Raw genomic sequence first — 20,284 nt, 5'->3', positions numbered from 1 at the left:
TTCTGCTGATCCCTACCCTGACTTTAGTCTCTGTTTAGTCTCAGTTGACCTCTGAAAGCCCAGACCATACTATGTCTGAACACATACAGTATCTGGTTCCAAACCTTTCCGGTCCCTTACTGCATTGGGCAGTAGCAGTATGACTGACCACAGCAAAAAAGATGCCGCTTTAGGTGAAAGAACAGACAAAGACAAGCTGATTCCACAGGGATTTTGCAAGGCACCTTCATGAAACTGATCTCTGGCAAATTGGTCTAATAGAATGCTGTAATGAAATGGTGCATATCTTCTAAATATTCACAACTGGGGTGGCCACCCAGGTATGACTGGGTGTAACAGATTCTAAGCATGATTTTATATAGGGTGCTATATTTGTTAGCCAGTCTAAGGCAGAATATTATTGCTTGCCAATATGGCAGAAGTAAGTTCTCCTCCTGTTTTTTAATCAGCTGGCTTCTACTCCATTGCTTTATGAGTCAGAACTAGGGATGTAGCGAACCTCAAAAAAAAAGTTCGCGAACCTGTTTGCGAACTTCCGCCGAAAATTGCGAATATTCGCGAACTTTGCGAACCCCATAGACTTCAATGGGAAGGCGAACTTTAAAACCTAGAAAACCCATTTCTGCCCAGAAAAGTGATTTTAAAGTTGTTTAAAGGGTGCCACGACCTGGACAGTGGCATGCAGGAGGGGGATCAAGGGCAAAAACCTCTGAAAAATTGACACACGCCGTTTTTCGAAATGATCGGTAATTTTGCGACTTTTTCGTATTTTCCGGCGCTTTCGTAAAGTTATCGTAAGTTTTGCGACTTTTTCGGAGCTTTCGTACCGTTATCGTAAGTTTTGCGACTTTTTCGGATCTTTCGTAACGTTATCGTAAGTTTTGCGACTTTTTCGGAGCATTCGTACCGTTATCGTAAGTTTCGCGACTTTTTCGGAGCATTCGTACCGTTATCGTAAGTTTTGCGACTTTTTCGGAGCTTTCGTAACGTTATCGTAAGTTTTGCGACTTTTTCGGAGCATTCGTACCGTTATCGTAAGTTTTGCGACTTTTTCGGAGCTTTCGTAACGTTATTGTAAGTTTTGCGACTTTTTCGGAGCTTTCGTAACGTTATCGTAAGTTTTGCGACTTTTTCGGAGCATTCGTACCATTATCGTAAGTTTTGCGACTTTTTCGGAGCATTCGTACCGTTATCGTAAGTTTTGCGATTTTTTCGGTGCCGGCGAACCCAAATTGCGAACATCACGAAAAGTTCGCGAATTTGCGGACTTGCGAACACCCGACGTTCGCGCGAATTAGTTCGCCGGCGAACAGTTCGCTACATCTCTAGTCAGAACTAGAAGGGCAGATAATATAAACAGCCAGACAGATACTACTTTCAATAGCAGTTACATTTATGCATTACTTTAAAAACATGGCATTTTAAATTAATGTTCACTGGAAAGTTGCATAGAATAACATTTGCTTTCATTAAAGGGGAACAATCAGTTATCTAAATCTATATTAAGTTTATCTCCTGGAAACTTTCTAAACATAATCAATTACAAATTAGGAGCTATTCAGTAATAATTATTACCCTACATTAATTATATGTATTCCCTTCTCAGCAATCTGTCTCTCTACATGCAGGCGATGGAGTCAGAGACTGATTGATAGCTCTAATACATTATTGGCCTGTGCTCCATTTGCCTGGACAATGTATTAGAGATAACTGTAAAAATAAATGACTCCCACAGAAAGCTGCATGTAGAGAGACAGATGGCTGAGAGGGGGATACTAATGAGTTAGTTGATTATTTCACAAACAATAAAGCATTTTTAGTTGATTATGTTTAGAAAATGTCTTAATGGATTTTTGTTGGATATCCCCTTTAAGGCTAGTATGAGTCTTGTAATATAAGAGTATTGTAATTTTGATGTTTTGCCATTGAAATAACAAACCCTCAAAGCATTTTTAAATAGGCCAATGGTAACCAGCCTGGTTTACAACTGTAAGCCATGCAAACATTTCAGACATTTCTACATTATCCAATTCACTATATTAATACAGGTAAGGGATCCATTATCCAGAAACCTGATATCCAGAATGCTCCGAATTACAGAAAGCCTGTCTCCCATAGACTCCATTTTAATCAAATAATTCAGGTTTTTAAATTTGATTTCTTTTTTCTCTGTAATAATAAAACAGTACCTTGTATTTCATCCCAGCTAAGATATAATTAATCCTTATTGGAGGCAAAACAATTGGGTTTAATTAATGTGTTATTGATTTTTTTGTAGAGTTAAGGTATGAAGATCCAAATTACAGAAAGACCCCTTATCTGGAATACCCTTGGTCCCGAGCATTCTGGATAACGGGTCCTATACCTGTATAAGCATAATATTCACAAGGCATAAAGCAAAATCACTGCAGAGTCCTAGCCTATGACAATGTAAAGCACATGGTTGCACAATGGGAATATATATAAAAGAAAGCATCCATACCTCAGGATATTTTCCTTCCTCATATGTTTTAACTGTAAAATAGATTTCTTCAAAAGTGTGGAATTCAACATTTGACACAGAAAGAGCCATATTTTCTTCACTGACATTTGCAGCCATGCCAGAATAATCCATTTTGTATCCAATTTCCTCTGTGAGGTTTAAAATCCTTTTAGCGAGAGGGGAAAAAATATATAAATAGGGGAAACAGTAGCTTGGCCAAGCAAGTCCCGACTTACTTCTGGTTGGTAGAAAAACCCTTCTGAAGTGTTTGCCTCAGAGGTGGGGAAAATTGATTCTGACCAAAAGTACATTGGAACCAGTTAAAACCATCTTCAGTACCAGCAGTGGTACAATCATCCATTTCCCTTTCTAAAGTATATTCATTTAATACATTTCTAATTTATACACTTTTTATTATTCTTATTTTTATTACAACACTACAACATTAATGGTAATTACTGTTAATACACATTTGAGATTATGTGGTGCATCAGACATTAAATATATATACAGTATATATATATATATATATATATATATATATACACATATATACACATATATACATATATATGGCACATGTTTATTAAACTTACCTGTTGGTAAAAGGCCACAGTTCCTCTCCCTTTATTATGATGTTGTTAAGAATGCCTAAAATTGTCTGTGCCCTAGGCAGATCGACACCTCCCACGCCAACAATTTCAGTTATTTTGGTGAGAATGATTTCTGTCTCATCTTTTGTTAAAATGTCAAAGTCCTTGATTAGATTTAAAACGTGCTTGGCCAAAATGGGGGCATTTTCTAAAAGAAAAAGAAAAACGAATTTACCTGAAATAATTTCTCTTTAATTCTAATGATTTGTTAGGGTTTAGGGTTTTCTGCCTTTTTATTCATATCCACACAATATCTGCTTAGTTGTAATTGTCTGCCTTGCTCTATTCTTTGTAGAAAACAGGATGCCTATGGTGCATTTTTAATATAAGTTAATGGTTTTGTGCTAGGCTGTAGTAATTTTGGAGGTGTGTAGGGATTATTAAGACTGATATCCCATGGGGAGATTTAGTCGCCCCCAAATGGATCTCTGCTACAACAATATGAATCGGTGGTGGAAAGGCCTATGCATCACGAATTTGCGCGGTTTCCTCCTGCAGGTAACTTTGTGTGAATTCAGAAAACCAAATCGATGCGTAGGTCTTTCCACCACCGATTCGTATTGTTTCCAGTGGAAAGGCATTTCCGGAGAGATTGGTTGCCAGAGGTAGCAGAGATCTAGCACAGGCAACTAGATCTCTCTATGGGACTTCAGCCTAATACAGCCAGCAGACCCAGCGGTTGCTGTTAGGGTAATTATTGGGAGTCCTGACTGATAAATAGCTTTAATGTATGTGTAAAAAAGAGGTAATTTACCCAATAGTTAGGAAATAGATGGGTGTCTAAAACAACAGCTTTGGGGCTTATAAATGCAAATTACTCCACATATTACAAATATTTGCATGATGTAATATGTAATAAAAGTGCCGCAATTGTCATGTGGTACTGACAATATATAGACAAACATTCCCTGTTTTGTTTAAAGGGGAGGGCATTTCTTAGTCTTAATGCACAAAATGTCTTAATGTCCTATATATATTGATTATGGGCGAGTGCGAAGGCCCTCTTTTGTCTGTAAAAAAATGTTGTGGTCACAGCCTCATTCCACCTAATGATTTAAAATTTAATGGTGTGCTCAGCGTCCCCTTTTTTGATATAGTTTATACAGGAGCAGTGGTCAGTTCCATGTTGTAGCTCCCATCATTCCCAGCTACAGTCAGGTGTTCCCAGTGGAGCCAATAAAAAGGATTTTAAACTTGAGAGCCAGCAAATGGCAGGTAAAACTCAGTCCCTGTGTAAAATGTATAATGAAGCCAAATCATTCTTAATGAATCAGATGAAAGTGAGTGTCGGACATGCCAGACTGGGAATACATTTGTCATTGTTGGCAAGCTTAAAGGAGAAAGAAAGGTAAAAACTAAGTAAGCTTTATCAGAAAGGTCTATGTAAATACAGCCATAAGCACTCACAGAAACGCTGCACTGACTTCTCTGTCAAAAGAAACAGGATTTGTTGTCTCTTTGTTTTCCTGTGCCAGAGACACTCAGCTCTCTCCCCTCTCCTCCCTCAAGAATGCTGAGAACTCCCCCCCCCCATAGGAATGTGGATCTGAGCCAATCAGCAGGAAGCTTCCTCATACAGTCTTACAAACTGAGCATGTACACCGGTCTTGGTCTTGGAGCGAGGCATTATAGGAACTTTCTTTACAGAGCTCAGCATGTTTTTTTCCTATGAGGCTTCTGATCATCTGAACAGGAGAAATTGGGGGAGACTTAAGGGCACTATTAAGGGAACTGAAGGTATGCCTGCAGCTTGAGATTAACTCTTTATTAGCCTTTCCTTCTCCTTTAAATATAGGGACCAAAAATCCTTGTTTTGTTTAAAGGAGGGGACATTTTTAGTAGCTTAATGAACAGAAAGTCTTAATATATATTGATTATGGGTTAGTGCAGAGGATTTTGTGGTCACAGCCTCATTGCACCCCTGCGTAATGGTTTAAAGTGGTCAGCACAACTTTCCCCTTTGTTTCCATTGTCATGTGAAACTGTAAATGTAAAAGGAAGTCACTCACTCTTAATGTAGCCATGTAATCCAAAGGTGCTGCAGTGAGCAGAGTTCTGCCGTCAGATTGCAAATAAGGAATTCCATAGCTACAGCATTAAATATTGGTCACTGAGAAACTACAATGCAATGTAAGCTCCAGGAGTCCTAGTTAATCTTTTTATAAAAACCCACTTACTCTCAGATAGGAGGGGAGAGGGGGGGTTTCGCTAAGGTTATAGAGAAAGCAGTTCTGTATAGTTGCATCACTGCATATACCTTTGTTACACCATGGCCCAAATGGTTTACCTGAATCGTTCCCATAGGGCCAAATCAGTTTCTGACACCAGAAACACTAGCTCTACTTTAGAGTAATATATGATAGGGTTATGCTGCTGTGCCTATTAGCATTTGTGGCCTTAGTGTAGGAACTATATCTTTATATTAAAAACAAAAAATAGATGTACCCGCAATTTATCTATGCTAAATAATAACCAATATATTTAGCATATTAGTATATTTAGAAGTTTAATAAATGTTACCTAAGGTTACAACAACATTTTGAAGCTCTTTTATAGTGTCTGGAAAAGTCTGGACAGGCAAGCATCTTTCCAGATATGGACTTTCCCACTTGGGGCGTTCAGTAGTGATGTCAATATTGCTATAAAGATAAAGAAAAATTCATACTTGTTTTAGAACTTAAGCAAGTATTAAACACTTCATCTATATTGACTGTCAATAGGAAAAAGAGAAAAATTTTAAAAAATTAAACATCGGCTAGATTGGACAGATGTCTAACATAATGGCCAGAACTCTACTTCCTGCTTTCAGCTCTCTAACCTGCTAGTTAGTCAGTGACTTTAGGGGGGGCCACATGGGACACAGGTCAGATTCAAATGCAAACTAACTGAACAGTTATGTCCCTTTTGCCCCCCCACCTCAAGTCACTGATTGGTTACTGACTGCTAACAGCTTAGAGAGCTGTAAAGGAGGGAGTAGAGTTCTGGCCATTATGTTAGACATCTGCCCACTCCAGCCCTTATAGATTACATTTTTACCTAACTATCTTGAAAACATTTTTTATTTTGTGCACTCTGTATATATTTTACCCAGTTCCATTTTTACACTGAACTGTTCCTTTTAAGGGCAACAATGAGACCTCACTTGAGTTTGTGGTATTGTAAGCCTGAAACATAAACTCCGCTGGAGCAGAGATTACTGTATAATCTTCATAAAGCACTGAGGAATATATATATATATATATAATATATATTACATAGTAGTAATAAATGCAAATATGCATCAAGGGAATGTTATTTTATTAAGCTACACACTCTTTCTTTCCTAACTATTTAAGAGAAATAAATTAGCTAAAATCTAGTAATAAATAAGATATTTCCCATTTAAGTAAAGGCAAATAAGAATGACATTGTTACTTTTTCTAATATCATTCTTACATTTTACTTTTACATGTCTTTTGACCTATAATCTCTATGTATATATATTGGGTTAGCTTTGTAAGTTTTTGTCTTACCAATATCTGGTAGCAACTTCCTCAGGGTTTTTTTGGCATTGAACTGTTGCTGTTTCTGTTGGATCTTTTTCCATCCATGTATATGTTCCTTTCTCACTGGAATTAGTAATCTCTTGAGGACATTGTCCTAGAACTACAAAAGGTAGATCTGTAGTTCGTGCCATGATAGTCCCGCTTGATCAATGCAGGTACTCAAATAAAGTGCCATTTAAATCATATATCTGTCATATTTACATTCTATCATGTCTATCAAAGGAGCATGGTGTATAATACTGGGATTATAGAAGAAAACGATATGCCATTAACACTTTCTGTTAGGAAATAATTGGAAAATAAATAAGAATGTCCTGTATTTATAGGGCAAAGAGAAAAGCAAGAAAATAATTACCTAAATGTTGCACTCTCACAGATATTACAGAGAGATTCTTTTGCAACTGTGTATCGGTGTAATGAAAATTCTCAAAGAGATTTGTCAAGTTCTTGGTCAGAGTATCAGGGGTGTCAGATGAAGTTGCTTGTATGGCCAGTTTTGACTCAAATCTGCAACACAAGCATATTCTTATTACCAGGGTACAGGACATTCTCGTATCTTAAATAAACCATAATCAAATGGTCCAGTATTGCATCCATTCTAGTACTCACATGAAATCTGTGGTGTCTCTTATTACACTCCTCTGTCAAAATAAGCAATAAACAACAGTGTTAAAAATACTGTTTCATATGATAAATAATTTTCAGACATATTTATGGAAAAGTTAAACTGTATCACCCTTCAAGACTGAAGTTTTAGCCCTTTAAAAAAAGTAGTTGCCTTTCTTAAGAATTTGCAAAATGGAAATGTTTATTAGTAAATCAATAAAACATGGCAACTACCCAGTAACATTGCCTGCAACATCCTTAAAATGCCTCTTTACATATGTCTGCATCACATTCTAATAGCATGACAATGATGTGTGTATGGCAGCCTGACTGTGTACAATATATTTCAAGGGCCCCAAGTTCTTGCAGAGCAAGTTACAAAGTATAGACAGATTCCACCATGTTTTTCACACTAAGCACCCTACCCCCACAATGAAGCACAAACACCTTCAGTTCTCTCATTAACACTGCCTACATTCAGTAGTGTGGTACTCAGGAGGGGCAGACTGTGTGTAAGTGATTAGTATGAAATCTTAGGGGTCATTTACATTGCCCAATGCAGTGCACTGAACCTAACTTGCATGTCATTTGCACGCTGTCATCTGTGAATAGATTTAGCTGCCTAAAGACCCTGTACTAAAAGAAATAGGGAAACAATATAACACATATTTATCAGGAATGTTGAGAAATTTGAAGGAACTACATTAGTTACCTATTTGTTTTTTGCTTGTTTGTCTCTTTTCAAAGGACCTTTCCATGGTAATATACACAACAGGGTACTTACCGGTATTTCCCCTTTGTGAAGTTCACATTGCAGTGACTGATAGTTACCTTTCTTTTGGCACGTTGTTCTTTCTGAGGTTCATTACTGCAGCAAACTCTGTGGCAGAAGAAAGATTTGAGCCTGTCTTAAAAATGCCTTAAAACATGTTGCTTTATTAAAAAAAATAAATCTTAATTAAGTAGCACAGTGGTGCAATGGTTAGCTCTACTGCCTTGCAGTGCTGGGATCCCAGGTGTAGTTCCAGCTAGGGCACTATCTGCAAGCAGTTTTGATTTTCTCCTTGTGTCTGCGTGGGTTTCCTCCACATATTCCAGTTTCCTCCCATACTCCCAAAACATACTGGTAGGCAGTGGCAGGCCAAACCCTAAGCAACCCGGCTGGCCACCTCGCCCCTGTGTCCTCCACCCCCCACATGTGCATGAACGCAAGCAAAGAAGCGCGCGCATGCACAGTGACTACGTGTGTGGGGGTTGTCACTATGCATGCACACAAAGGACGGGGGGCGGTAAGGAGTGCTGACCAGGGGTTGGCACCCCCCCCAGCCTTGCACCCTAGGCAGGTGCCTCTTCTGCCTACCCCTAGTTCCAGCCCTGCTAGCAGGTTAATTACCTCCTAATACAATTGACTCTACTGTGTGTGAATGTGAATAAGGACCCTAGATTGTAAGCTGCACTGGGGAAAGAATGATGTTTAATCTCTGTAAAGCAGTGGAATATGTCAGAGCTATATATAGAATAATATATAGAATAATAATCTAAATCAGTGCAGTACAATACATTCCCTCTCTATTAAGAGAATGGGAATACTTTACCAACATAGATACTATTACCCAGAGAGCCCAGTTAACAATTAGAGTTAAGGTGGCCACACACGTGGCGATTTGGGATCTTTCGTGTGACCATCGGTCGCACTAAAGATCATTCAATCAGCCACTAAACGTTCAGGGCTGAAACGGCAGATAAGGAGGTAGAAACAATAGGATTTCTACCTCCTGCCGATTCAGCCCTGACAGCAGATTTTGCTCAAAATCTTTAAACCTGGCCGATCGGCTGGTCGACCGATATCAGCAGCCTATGTTTCGTACGATATTATCGGTGCGTGTATGGCCAGCTTAAGAAAAGCACACATGTGACTGGTTACTATAGGCAAATTTCCTAGTTAAACTTTCCTAGTATAGCAGCCCCAGTATATCTTTCAGTACAGTGGTTTGCAGTACACATTATTACACATTGCTGTGGCCTGTAGAAATGTACTTACTGTTCATTCACCATAATCTGAACTATTGCAAAGTCAGATCTCGCCAAAATATGATAAATCTGGGAGAAAATAGGAAAATGAATACTTTTTATTGATTAGTTATTAGTACAGGTATGTCCTCTCTCATGACTTCATTATAAGCAAATAATTCAAATTTTTAAAAATGATTTATTTTTTCTCTGTAATAATAAAACAAAATCTTTATCCCAAATAAGATATACTTAATCCTTATTGGTGGCAAAACAATCCTATTGGGTTTATTTTATGTTTAAATTATTTTTTAGTAGACTTAAGGTAAGATGATCCAAATTATGGAAATATCCCTTATCTGGAAAACTGCATGTCCCAAACATTCTGGATAATTGATCCCATAACTGTAACTTGTTATTATTTAGTAAGTCTTTAGTTGGAAAATGACCGCTTACCTAGAATATTTGGTATAAAAAATAACTCAATATTTCACCAGGTAAAGGTGTAATTATGTGAACTGCACAATGTGCAAACCCATATACGTTATTTACAACTGGGAAAGCAGTGTTCAAAGTGCAACTAACTTGGCACAATGCATAATTTTTTTGTCATTTTGTACCCTGCCTTCTTGCCTAAATAAGAGAGGCAGCAGGTCTCTGCCCCCATGAATACAATGCTGCCTCTGTGCCACAAGTTAAGAGATTCTGTCATGATTCTTATAGTGTACTTTTTATTACTAAATTACACCGGGTACATTGCAAATAATTCACTCTACCATTTAAAAGTTTATTTTTTGTTTGTTGTAATATTGTTGTGTAGCTAGCAATCTGAGGTCATGTGCCTAATCCTGAGCTTTCATAAAGGGTAAGCACTGCACAATGTAACTGCTTTCAGATAAACTATTGTTTCTCCTACTTACTGTAACTGGAGGATTCATGACTTTTGTAAACCGGACTTGGATTTTTACTATTTTACTATTGCTGTTATCATATCTACCACTAGGTGGGGCATAGGAGCATTTTAAGCAATGCAGGTGTCAGGGAGCTGCCACCGTGCACAATTCCATTAAGAAGCAGCAGTGGACACAGGAACAGGGCCCTGTATTTACCAACTTCCAAAGGAAAGGAGATAATAACAGCACTAGCCTGCAGTGGCTGATGCTGTGCTCTGCACCTGTACTGTGCCACTGTAGGAATGTGTGGGCAATTAGAAAGTATGTGTAGTTATATGTGTTGGTTCTGACAAATTTTTAAATTCTAAACTCTTACCAGGTTTTTTGTGAGTTCAAGTGCCAAGTCTTCATTTATACTGCCATCTGACACTGAGATATTCATTAGGACCAGATAGAAAGTGACTAGAAAACATTAGAAATAGACAAAATTGAAACAGTCTTTAAAGGTATTAAAGGAGACATATCATATAAAAAGTAAGAATGTACCAGTGAATTATACTCCTCTAAACATAGAAGGATTGTGCTTAAAAAAGTTGTGCTTCGGACTGATTTATTGAGAAATTCCACCAAAACCCACTAGTCCCGCCCATCTGTTCCACTTTCTGTTGGCTGAATTCTCCGGATGTGCAGGGGAGCCAGGGGCTCTCAGCACACCGCACTATAGGATAGGAACCAATCAGCAGCTAGGCTGACTTGATAGGGAACTGAAGCCTGTCTTTGCTTGTGTGCGTGCAAGGCTGTGATTGGCTCTCCCATTCCTACTGTGCTTCTGGCAGGGGCTGTTAGGACACGCCCACCCTTCATTTGAAACACTGACAGATACCTGAGAGGATCTATAGGGAGCTCATTTTTATAGACTGTATTCAATCTTAGCCCAAAGTGAAACCAGCACCATATATTATTCATAATTGCCTACAAAGTTAGGGGTTTTCTATTTATTTAATATGTCATCTTTAAAGAGCAGTAAGTGAAAATGTTCTCTACACATTCTTTTAATGAAAAATGTACAGTTACTATGAATTCACATGGTGCATAAGTTTTAATTACACCTACAGTACCATTACAGGAAGGGAGGGAGGTTATTTAGTAACACAATTCTTCCTTCTTCCCATCTGTTTAATGGAATTCTTACTTAATAGGCTTGAAAACACATAAACTACAGAGTTAGGGAAACAACATTATTTTACCTCATACTGAGATATAAAGGTGGGAGAATTCATCTCTATACCCACTCACAAGTAGATTCTAGTGCATGCATCTAGTGTAAAAAGATGTGGTGGTAAAATACAAATATAACAAAAAGTACCTTTTGGCAAATATTCCCCAGTAAGTGCCATAAATGTAAGGAATTGTCCCTTGTTTTGTCCTTTGTTTGATACCGTCACCTGGTATACTTTAGAGCAGGGGTGCCCAAAAGGTAGATTGCGGTCTGCCACTTTAAAGTTTCTGGTACACCTCGAGGTGGAATGCAGTGGGATGACATCCTGACACCTCTTTTTTCCACCCAGCATACTGGAGCTTTCGAGTGTGGCTGCTCAAGCCATCCATCTTTGTAGATTCATGCCAGTATAGAAGATTGTCCCTACCAGGCTGCTGTATATATTTATTCCCCCTTTATATGTTTCTGTGTGCAGACTACAAAGAGGACCATAAGGGAAGTAAAAACTACTACAATCCTTTCACATTAAACTTGAAGTTGGCACTTGAATAATGTTTTGTGGGCATTAAGTTGACAATGCATCTATATATTGCTGTGTATATTTGTTAAATATCGATTGATACGTTTTCTTGCTGATTGCCCAAATGATAGATGTTGCACTATTTTAACTGTGGTAGATCTCATGACGGAGGCCAGGTGGCAAGAGTAGATCACAGGGTGACAAAGTCTGGGCACCCCTGCTTTAGAGATATTGGCTTTCCCTGTATTAAAGCCTACCTATTCCAGTCTGTTTCACAATGCCAGTCTTCTTTCCTGCTAGTCACATTGCCTGTGGCAGACACTCCTGATCCTGGTATTGAACCTTAGTTGTCTGACCTGCCTGAACTTTGCCAGCTTTGAAGCTTTGCCTGGACTCTCACCTGATAAACTAGTGTCAGTACCAATTACCGGTGCCTAACTTCTGCCCTGCCTACCTTGTTTTGATCCTGTTATACTTCCACTGAGTGTTCATGTCTTCCAAACATCTGTCATGCCTGTTTCCCAGTTGGTTGCCTTTTTAATTCCTACTTCTAACACTTGACCAGTAGCCTCTGAGACTCTATTGTGGCCCCTTGGTGGTCATTTATAGTATTATTTGGCTACTGGCTGTGACAGTAAGCTGCTCAGCTGGTTAATCTGGATGGATATATCTACAAAGATCTTGTCACCAAAGCCTCTTGGGCTAAAAACCTGCTGATGATGAGGTTTTTCTGGGTAGCACCAGTTGCCTCTTGTGGATTTGCTGGGGTAGTATAAGTAATGTATTCTGTGTCTGTCTTGCCTATACTTCCAGTGGTTTGCACTGTGTTTGACTACCATTTCTGGTATCCAGTGTGTTGTAGAATTAAGGTATTATTTAATAAAAAATGCAAAGTTTTCTACAGATCTAGTCACCTATTGCAACCAATCAGCCAATTGCATTTACTGGTTCCCATGGGTTATTATACCTGGGCAACATTTATGCCTTTTATTCTATATAGAGGTAAGATATGGTTAAAGTTAAAGGCAAACCTGTGCAAACCATTTTTTGTTGATGTTCACTGGAAATATTGTATTAGATTTTTCTTCAAACTCCAGACCAGGGCTGCCATTAGATTTGCATACTTTTACTGGTGTCCCATTTAAGTATATCATTTGGGGCCCCCTGTGCTATACAATACAGTACTAAATATTTGTTTTCGGGGCCCCTGAATTGGCTGAGTGACACTGATGACTTTTATAAACCTGTCTCTTCTTGTGGTAGTCTATTTCAGCTATTGTCACTAGGATGAAACACCATGCTCATTTGTGTTTGCCTCTGCATCATACCCACTAATAAACTAACTCCTGGCAACATTTCTTTTCCTTCTTTTATCTGTAATTTCTCCAGTGTCAATATGTTGCCATCTTACACATGACACATTATTATGGGAAAAAATCAGACTTAAATACTGATTTTTTAATAGATTAATAAGTGGAAATTCCTCTTTCATCATAAAGATATGTTATTTATATAAAATGTAAGTGACTGCAATTCTGTAACAACTCATCACTAAAGAGCTACAACACTATCATATTTATAAAATAGCCACCATGAGCCCATTTATATTTAGTTTTGGAACTGGACTCTAGCTCATTGCTCACATAAAGACAAATACTGGCAGAAGTCAGTCATAAATAATAACACAAAAAATACATACATACATTCATTCATGATATACCTGTAGTTGGCATGGATCCAATGGATATGGTTGTTTTATCACTGGATTTAGTTGTAGTGAGTCTTGCAGGTGTTGTCAGAAGAGACTGTACATCTTGACTTGTAACAGTTGTTGTGGCAGGAGTACTTCTAAGTGTATTTGTAACGCTATTACTGCTTACTATGTTGGTAGCACTAGTACTGATTGGTGTACTGGTTGCACTGGTACTTATAGGCATACTGGTATCACTAGTAATGATGGACTTACTGGTAGTAATAATAACACTAGGGATATTAGTTGCACTGGTGGGCATATTGTTAGAACTAGTACTTACAGGTATATTTGCACTACTAGTTCTGGTGAGTGTACTAGTACTTAAAGTACTGTGGGAGGAACTGGCACTGCTACTAATAATGGATGTATAGCTAGTGCTGGTGGGCATATTGTTAGCACTAGTACTGTGAGGCATGTTTGTATTACCAATGCTGGTGGGTATACTGGTAGCAGAAGTACTGACAAAAGAACTGGCACCACTAGTAATAATGGATGTATAGCTAGTGCTGGTGGGAATATTGCTAGCACTAGTACTGTGAGGCAAGTTTGTATTACTAATGCTGGTAGGTATACTGGTAGTAGAAGTACTGACAGAAGAACTGGCACCACTAGTAATAATGGATGTATAGCTAGTGCTGGTGGGAATATTGCTAGCACTAGTACTGTGAGGCAAGTTTGTATTACTAATGCTGGTGGGTATACTGGTAGTAGAAGTACTGACAGAAGAACTGGCACCACTAGTAATAATGGATGTATAGCTAGTGCTGGTGGGAATATTGTTAGCACTAGTACTGTGAGGCAAGTTTGTATTACTAATGCTGGTGGGTATACTGGTAGTAGAAGAACTGGAACCACTAGTAATAATGGATGTATAGCTAGTGCTGGTGGGCATATTGTTAGCACTAGAACTGTGAGGCATGTTTGTACTACTAATGCTAGTGGGTATACTGGTAGTAGAAGTACTGACTAAAGAACTGGCACCACTAGTAATAATGGATGTAAAGCTAGTGCTGGTGGGCATATTGTTAGCACTAGTACTGTGAGGCATGTTTGTACTACTAATGCTGGTGGGTATACTGGTAGTAGAAGTACTGACAAAAGAACTAGTACCACTAGTAATAACTGATGTATAGCTACTGCTAGTTCTGCTGTGCATATTGTAAGCACTAGTACTGAGAGGCATATTGGGAGTGAAAGCAGTGGCAGGGAGACTGTCAGTGCTCTTGGGAATACTGGTAGTACTAGTGCTGACAGGCCGATCTGTAGTACTAGTGCTCTCACTATGGGGTGCTGTGTTAGAGTCACTCCTAGATGATGCTGCTGAAGTAGAAGTACTTGTTGTAATAGGTGCAGCCCCTTCTGTGCTTGCCTCAGGAATCCAAGTTGTTGTAATTTCCGATAGCTTGGTTGTAGTTAGAGATAAGGTTGTTGTTTGTGTATCTGAACATAAAAGTAACAAACAAGAGTCTGTTGAGGATAATACTCAAAAACTAGAATTATAGTTTAGAGTTTTGCTTTCATTTGTATCTTTATACTATCTGTATATTCCACAAATGTTCTACAATGGGAATATCCAGCCTGTGGCCTTTCCACTGTTGTTTAGTTATAGGAGCAGAATCTTCTTACAGAAAATATTTTAATATATGATACAATGTAACATAAACTAGGCAATTAAACCAGACATTTATTTAATGCCTGGAGAATGATCTATAATCTCTGAGGAATATATTGGCATTGTATATATTATTATGCCAAGATGTTTAGCTGTATTTGCTGAAACATAAGTGTTGGAGTAGCTTTCTTATTAGAAGCAGGATTAGTGCTATTTGTTATTACTGAATGGTTTGTTCCATATTTTCTGTGACACTTGAATAGTAAAATGTGGGAATGGCTTAATGGTTGCAACAGGTGATTTATTTGGCATTAATGTGGAAGGATGAATTGCAGATGAGGGTACAGAAGAAATGCCATTTGTCACCAGACATGCAGGCAATACATGTGGTTATAGTTCCACTTGTTGGGAATGTTCTGGAAGGAGATGTACTGTCTGGTTCTGGTTATCACTATGTTGTTAGCATTTAGGAAGTACATGTTGTAGTTACAGATAATAAAGTTATATCTGCAAACAAATATCAAAGCTGATACTATACAGTATATCATTGGATTATGACATTGATCTTTATAGTAATAAACTTTGTGCAGGTTTTTCGATTATCTTTATCAAACATTTTATTTGCCTGCAATTTATCCTCTCTTCCCTCACTGATTACAAGAATTGTGTTTAACTTAAAGGGACAGTATACACCTAAGAACTGCCTACCCCTAGTCCGCACTCCCTTGTTATTGCCCCTGCCACGCAAGCGCCATCCCTCCCGCTACAACAATGCACATGCACATTGCACTTTGCCTAGGGTGCCCATCTAGCTTAGCTCGCCCCTGATTTCTGTACAGGACCATTTTCTGAATGTTTGGCCTGCTGTTTGTATGGAGATAGCCTAATGCAAAATTACATGACCTTGTCTGATAAGAAAACAATTACCACTAAATATTTTAGTCACCTTCTTATTTCATATCACTGTTTATCCCTTTGTTTATTTGTTTCTTGAATGTCTCCTCCATTTTTCACAGACCTACTGCCCCCACGCCACCTATAATTGTACCTCTTTGCTTCTCCACAACATTAAATTTCTGTTCCACCTGATCCCATTTTTGACACATATGAGACAAAATCTCTGGTACTATGAACTGTTATTACCCCCACATTGTATCAGTAAATAACTCTCATACTTTGATTGTAAGCTCTGTAGGGTAGAACCCTCCTTCTGTTGTAACTTAACTGTTATGTAACTTATAAAATATATTATAAAGCTATTCTGTGATATATAGGTGTATAGACTGAATACTAGGTACCATAGTACCTTTCTCAAGCAAGCGTCTCTACATTTGAAAGCTTGCCATGAGTGTGCAGCAATCATATCCTATGCTAAGTATCAAAATGCAGGAGGCAGGAGCCAAGAAAATATCACAACTTGTTCTTTGATCCTGCTGAAATGTAAATTTAACTTTATTTGCCTAAAATATTAACGCATTGACTGAAATGTATCATGTTCTGCAAGAAGTTCTTAAATGGCAAACATTAAGAATTGCATCACATTAGAAGAGGTATGCATATATCATGTTTCATTAGTGTGTCATATAGTAACTTTAAAGCTTTGGCCACATCTGTGTGTTTTTACATTAAAATTATTTTTATCAAAATATATGAGCATGGGCATCTATGAACATTTTTACTATGTTTTTGTTTGGCAAAAAAGACAATGTGGCTTATTTATTAAATTTGCACTTTGTAGAATGCATTTGTACTTGTAGAATCTAAGTTTGTGGTTGTATTTATAGTTTATGTATGTGAGTGTATAGATTGGTAGGTGTGGGTTAAGTGTGCTGGGTTTACTTGGATGGGTTGAACTTGATGGACACTGGTCTTTTTTCAACCCTATGTAACTATGTAACTACTATATTTTTAATGTTTTTATAAACCATTTAGGGATGGGTTAGCCTACACAGATCATTAATATAAGTTAATATGGTCAAACTAAAAACTCATCAATAGACCATGGTAAAACCATGCCACCCAGTGGAAAAATAGCAATGGAAAACATTAAAGAACTTGGAACTTAAGACTCATTTATTAAGCCCAACAACAGTTTTAGTCAGGCAAGTGTTGCCACAGAGTAAATCCACACCATTCATGTAAGGTACAGGTATCTGACCCCTTATCCGGAAACCCATTATCCAGAAAACTCCGAATTACGGAAAGCCCGTCTCCCATAGACTCCATTTTAATAAAATAATTCAGAATTTTAAAACTGATTTCCTTTTTCTCTGTCATAATAAACCAGTACCTTGTAATTGATCCCAACTAAGATATAAATAATCCTTATTGGATGCAAAACACTCCTATTGGGGTTAATTAATGTTTTATTGATTTTTTAGCAGACTTAAAGTATGGAGATCCAAATTACAGAAAGACCCCTTATCCGGAATACCCTTGGTCCCGAGCATTCTGGATAACGGGTCCTATACCTGAACTTGCATCTAAAACTGCATTTTGCATTTGCTGGTGTCAGTATCAGTATCAGCACTTGCCAGAGAATATACAAGTCCAGATTAGCAAAGATGCTTGTTGCTGATGCTAAAATGATTACTATCAAGTCCTGCAGCACAGAGTCTGAATAAGTCACCAGTAATTAAGATGTAAATTAGCAACCCTAGGAAGAGTTCAAATAACAATCTGTATGGCTGTCTTGAAACAGTGCAGTGTATGGCATGCATCTTTAGATTTACATCACATTTATCAGATGGGTAGCATTAACAACAGCATTGATACTGATATGTTCCAATCAATGACAGAAATAGTGTCAATATCCTTTTCTCCTTTTCTGCTCCTCCAGATTATGTCAGTAGCTTATTGGCCTGTGTATGGGCCTTCCTGACTGATATTTGCAGGGCTATCCACAGCCATGCTGCCCTTATAGTGAAGAACTACCTCTGCTGCTAAAGGGATGACCTGTTGTTCTTTGATCTTTTCTAATGGAGAAAAGACCTCCGCAATCTGTCTTAAATGTGCTCTAATGTACTTGTAAAGAGTAATCATATTCCTAAATAGTAATCATACTTCTAGTAAGGAACACTTCTAGTAATTCTGGTAATTCCAATAATGTCTCCATGGATAGGCATTGAAATGGTTGGAGTTGCTCCCCATTAGTCTGAAGAGCAATCATATGGAATCAATGGGCAGTATACATGTAATATAACCTATGCTTATAATTAAAACAATAAATTTGATTTGTTTTGAAATTCAGTTCTGCCTATTGTTTTAAATAAAAAGGCAAAGAAAACAATCCAAACCTTGAAAGTCTAACCTCATAGATTAAATCTTCCTTCTTAAAGGACATGTAAACCCCACACACAAAAATGTAATCAGTGAACAGCATCTTTGAAATCTTTCAATACCTGCCACACTGGTTGTCCAGAGGTTAATAGTAAGGCTGCAACATCCCCTTAATCACTTAGATTTCCTTCTCCTCCTGTAACCCACTCGGCCCCCTCCCTCAGGAATTTGCTTTGGCTGTTGGCTTGTGGGCATGCTCAGTTGTTCTAAGCTCAGATTACTAAACACGCCCTCCAGTCTAGCAGCCAGTGAAAAGATGGCATTGCTGGTTCCCATAGAAACTCAACTCAGCTGTCTGCTTCAACTTTTTTCTCCTGAGCTCAGCTCAAACAGAGCAAAACTTTTATCAAAGACAGTTCTGCGTGTGTGAGCCTGTATTCTTGATGAAATGTATGCTGAATAGGGGTCTGTGTGTGTATGCTGTTTGCAGATTTAAATGTATCTGATTATGTATCAGAGGAAAAATGGCCACCAGGTGAAAGCTGCTATTTGCTTTAGGAAAATGTGATGGTGCTGGCAAGCGGAGGGGGTATATGCAGTACAAATGATGCCATTTGGGTGGGGGAGACGTGCCCAACTGATATACATTGTAGGCAAATGTAGGCTTTACATGTCCTTTAAGGACTGGAGCACAAAACTGGACTGGACTGGAGGCTGAATTATGTTCAGCACCCTTTTTTAAGCATGACTATACTTTATTTGCTTTATTAGCCACTGAGTGACACAACTTACTATCCACAAAAATCTACATCTTCACAATTAGGGATCCCACAAATCACTACCATTTAGTATATTATATTATTTCTTCCAAAGTGTGTAACCATGTACTTATCACTCTTCAAAATGGCAGAATCCTGCATCGAACGTATAGTTTTGCACAATTTATCATCATCAGCAAAAATAGCACAGTACTTACAATGCCCACCTCCAGGTCATTAATAAACAAGTTAAAAAGCAAAGGTCCAAAGACTGACCCCTGCGGTACTGTGCTGTATTCCCTCACTATGACTGAAAGTAGATACAAGCCAGAAAAGCAGAAAGAGTGACCAAATTGCAAGCACAGAAAGTAAATGTGTTTGTATTTATACTGTCAGAACATATTGATTTCTACTACATACCTAAAGTAGTCCGGCAAGGGGTTGTACTTGCGGTGGTTGTGCGTTCATTCCCTGAGTTTGCTAAAATAAGAAACAAAGACAAGGTAAACTAAACTTTCTTCCTTATAGACTCACATCCAGCATTCAATTTTAACAGCTAGTGTTGAATTGAATTTTTTTTTTTTTTTGCTCATGACAGTTATCCAAGTATCCCTATTGCATATGGAGTGGTCCATGCTATATATATATATCCTGCAAGTGCAGTTGCAGTCATACAACTTTAGGTGCAGTGTGGAAAAATGCGTCTTTAAGGGATAGTGTCATTTCTCAGGTCTTATTAGAATTGTATTTTTCATCAAAACATGTCCTTCAGACCATTCTTTCTTAATTTGACCTCTTTCTATATAAGGCTGATGCCACACGTGGCGTTTTTACGCTGCGTTTTTTCTCAGCCTAAAAACGCCGCACAAGCCACACATGGCGTTTTTCAGCCTAGTACTGGTGACGTAAGCAAATCCCGTTGCCATGGTGCTAATAGTGTGAAATAGCAAAAAA

At 38.1% G+C, this 20,284-nt stretch overlaps 1 protein-coding gene across 1 annotated transcript in view; it reads right to left on the bottom strand.

Annotated features, from left to right (window-relative positions):
- adgrg4 (adhesion G protein-coupled receptor G4) overlaps positions 1-20,284 on the bottom strand; it is a 50,223-nt gene that overhangs the window by 15,640 nt on the left and 14,299 nt on the right. Inside the window, exons 4-14 of the mRNA XM_031892098.1 lie at positions 19,751-19,810; positions 13,649-15,121; positions 10,566-10,651; positions 9,328-9,386; positions 8,118-8,166; positions 7,290-7,321; positions 7,036-7,187; positions 6,648-6,780; positions 5,656-5,774; positions 3,079-3,283; positions 2,483-2,648 (exon numbers count right to left, since the gene is read on the bottom strand). Coding sequence (XP_031747958.1) covers positions 2,483-2,648; positions 3,079-3,283; positions 5,656-5,774; positions 6,648-6,780; positions 7,036-7,187; positions 7,290-7,321; positions 8,118-8,166; positions 9,328-9,386; positions 10,566-10,651; positions 13,649-15,121; positions 19,751-19,810 — 2,534 coding nt within the window. The remainder of the gene's footprint in view (positions 1-2,482; positions 2,649-3,078; positions 3,284-5,655; positions 5,775-6,647; positions 6,781-7,035; positions 7,188-7,289; positions 7,322-8,117; positions 8,167-9,327; positions 9,387-10,565; positions 10,652-13,648; positions 15,122-19,750; positions 19,811-20,284) is intronic.

This window comes from Xenopus tropicalis, chromosome 8 (genome assembly GCF_000004195.4).
Source record: "Xenopus tropicalis strain Nigerian chromosome 8, UCB_Xtro_10.0, whole genome shotgun sequence".
NCBI classification, from domain to species: domain Eukaryota; kingdom Metazoa; phylum Chordata; class Amphibia; order Anura; family Pipidae; genus Xenopus; species Xenopus tropicalis.
The sequence above is the reverse complement of the archived record's forward strand: the minus strand, read 5'-3'. Positions and strand labels throughout refer to the sequence as shown.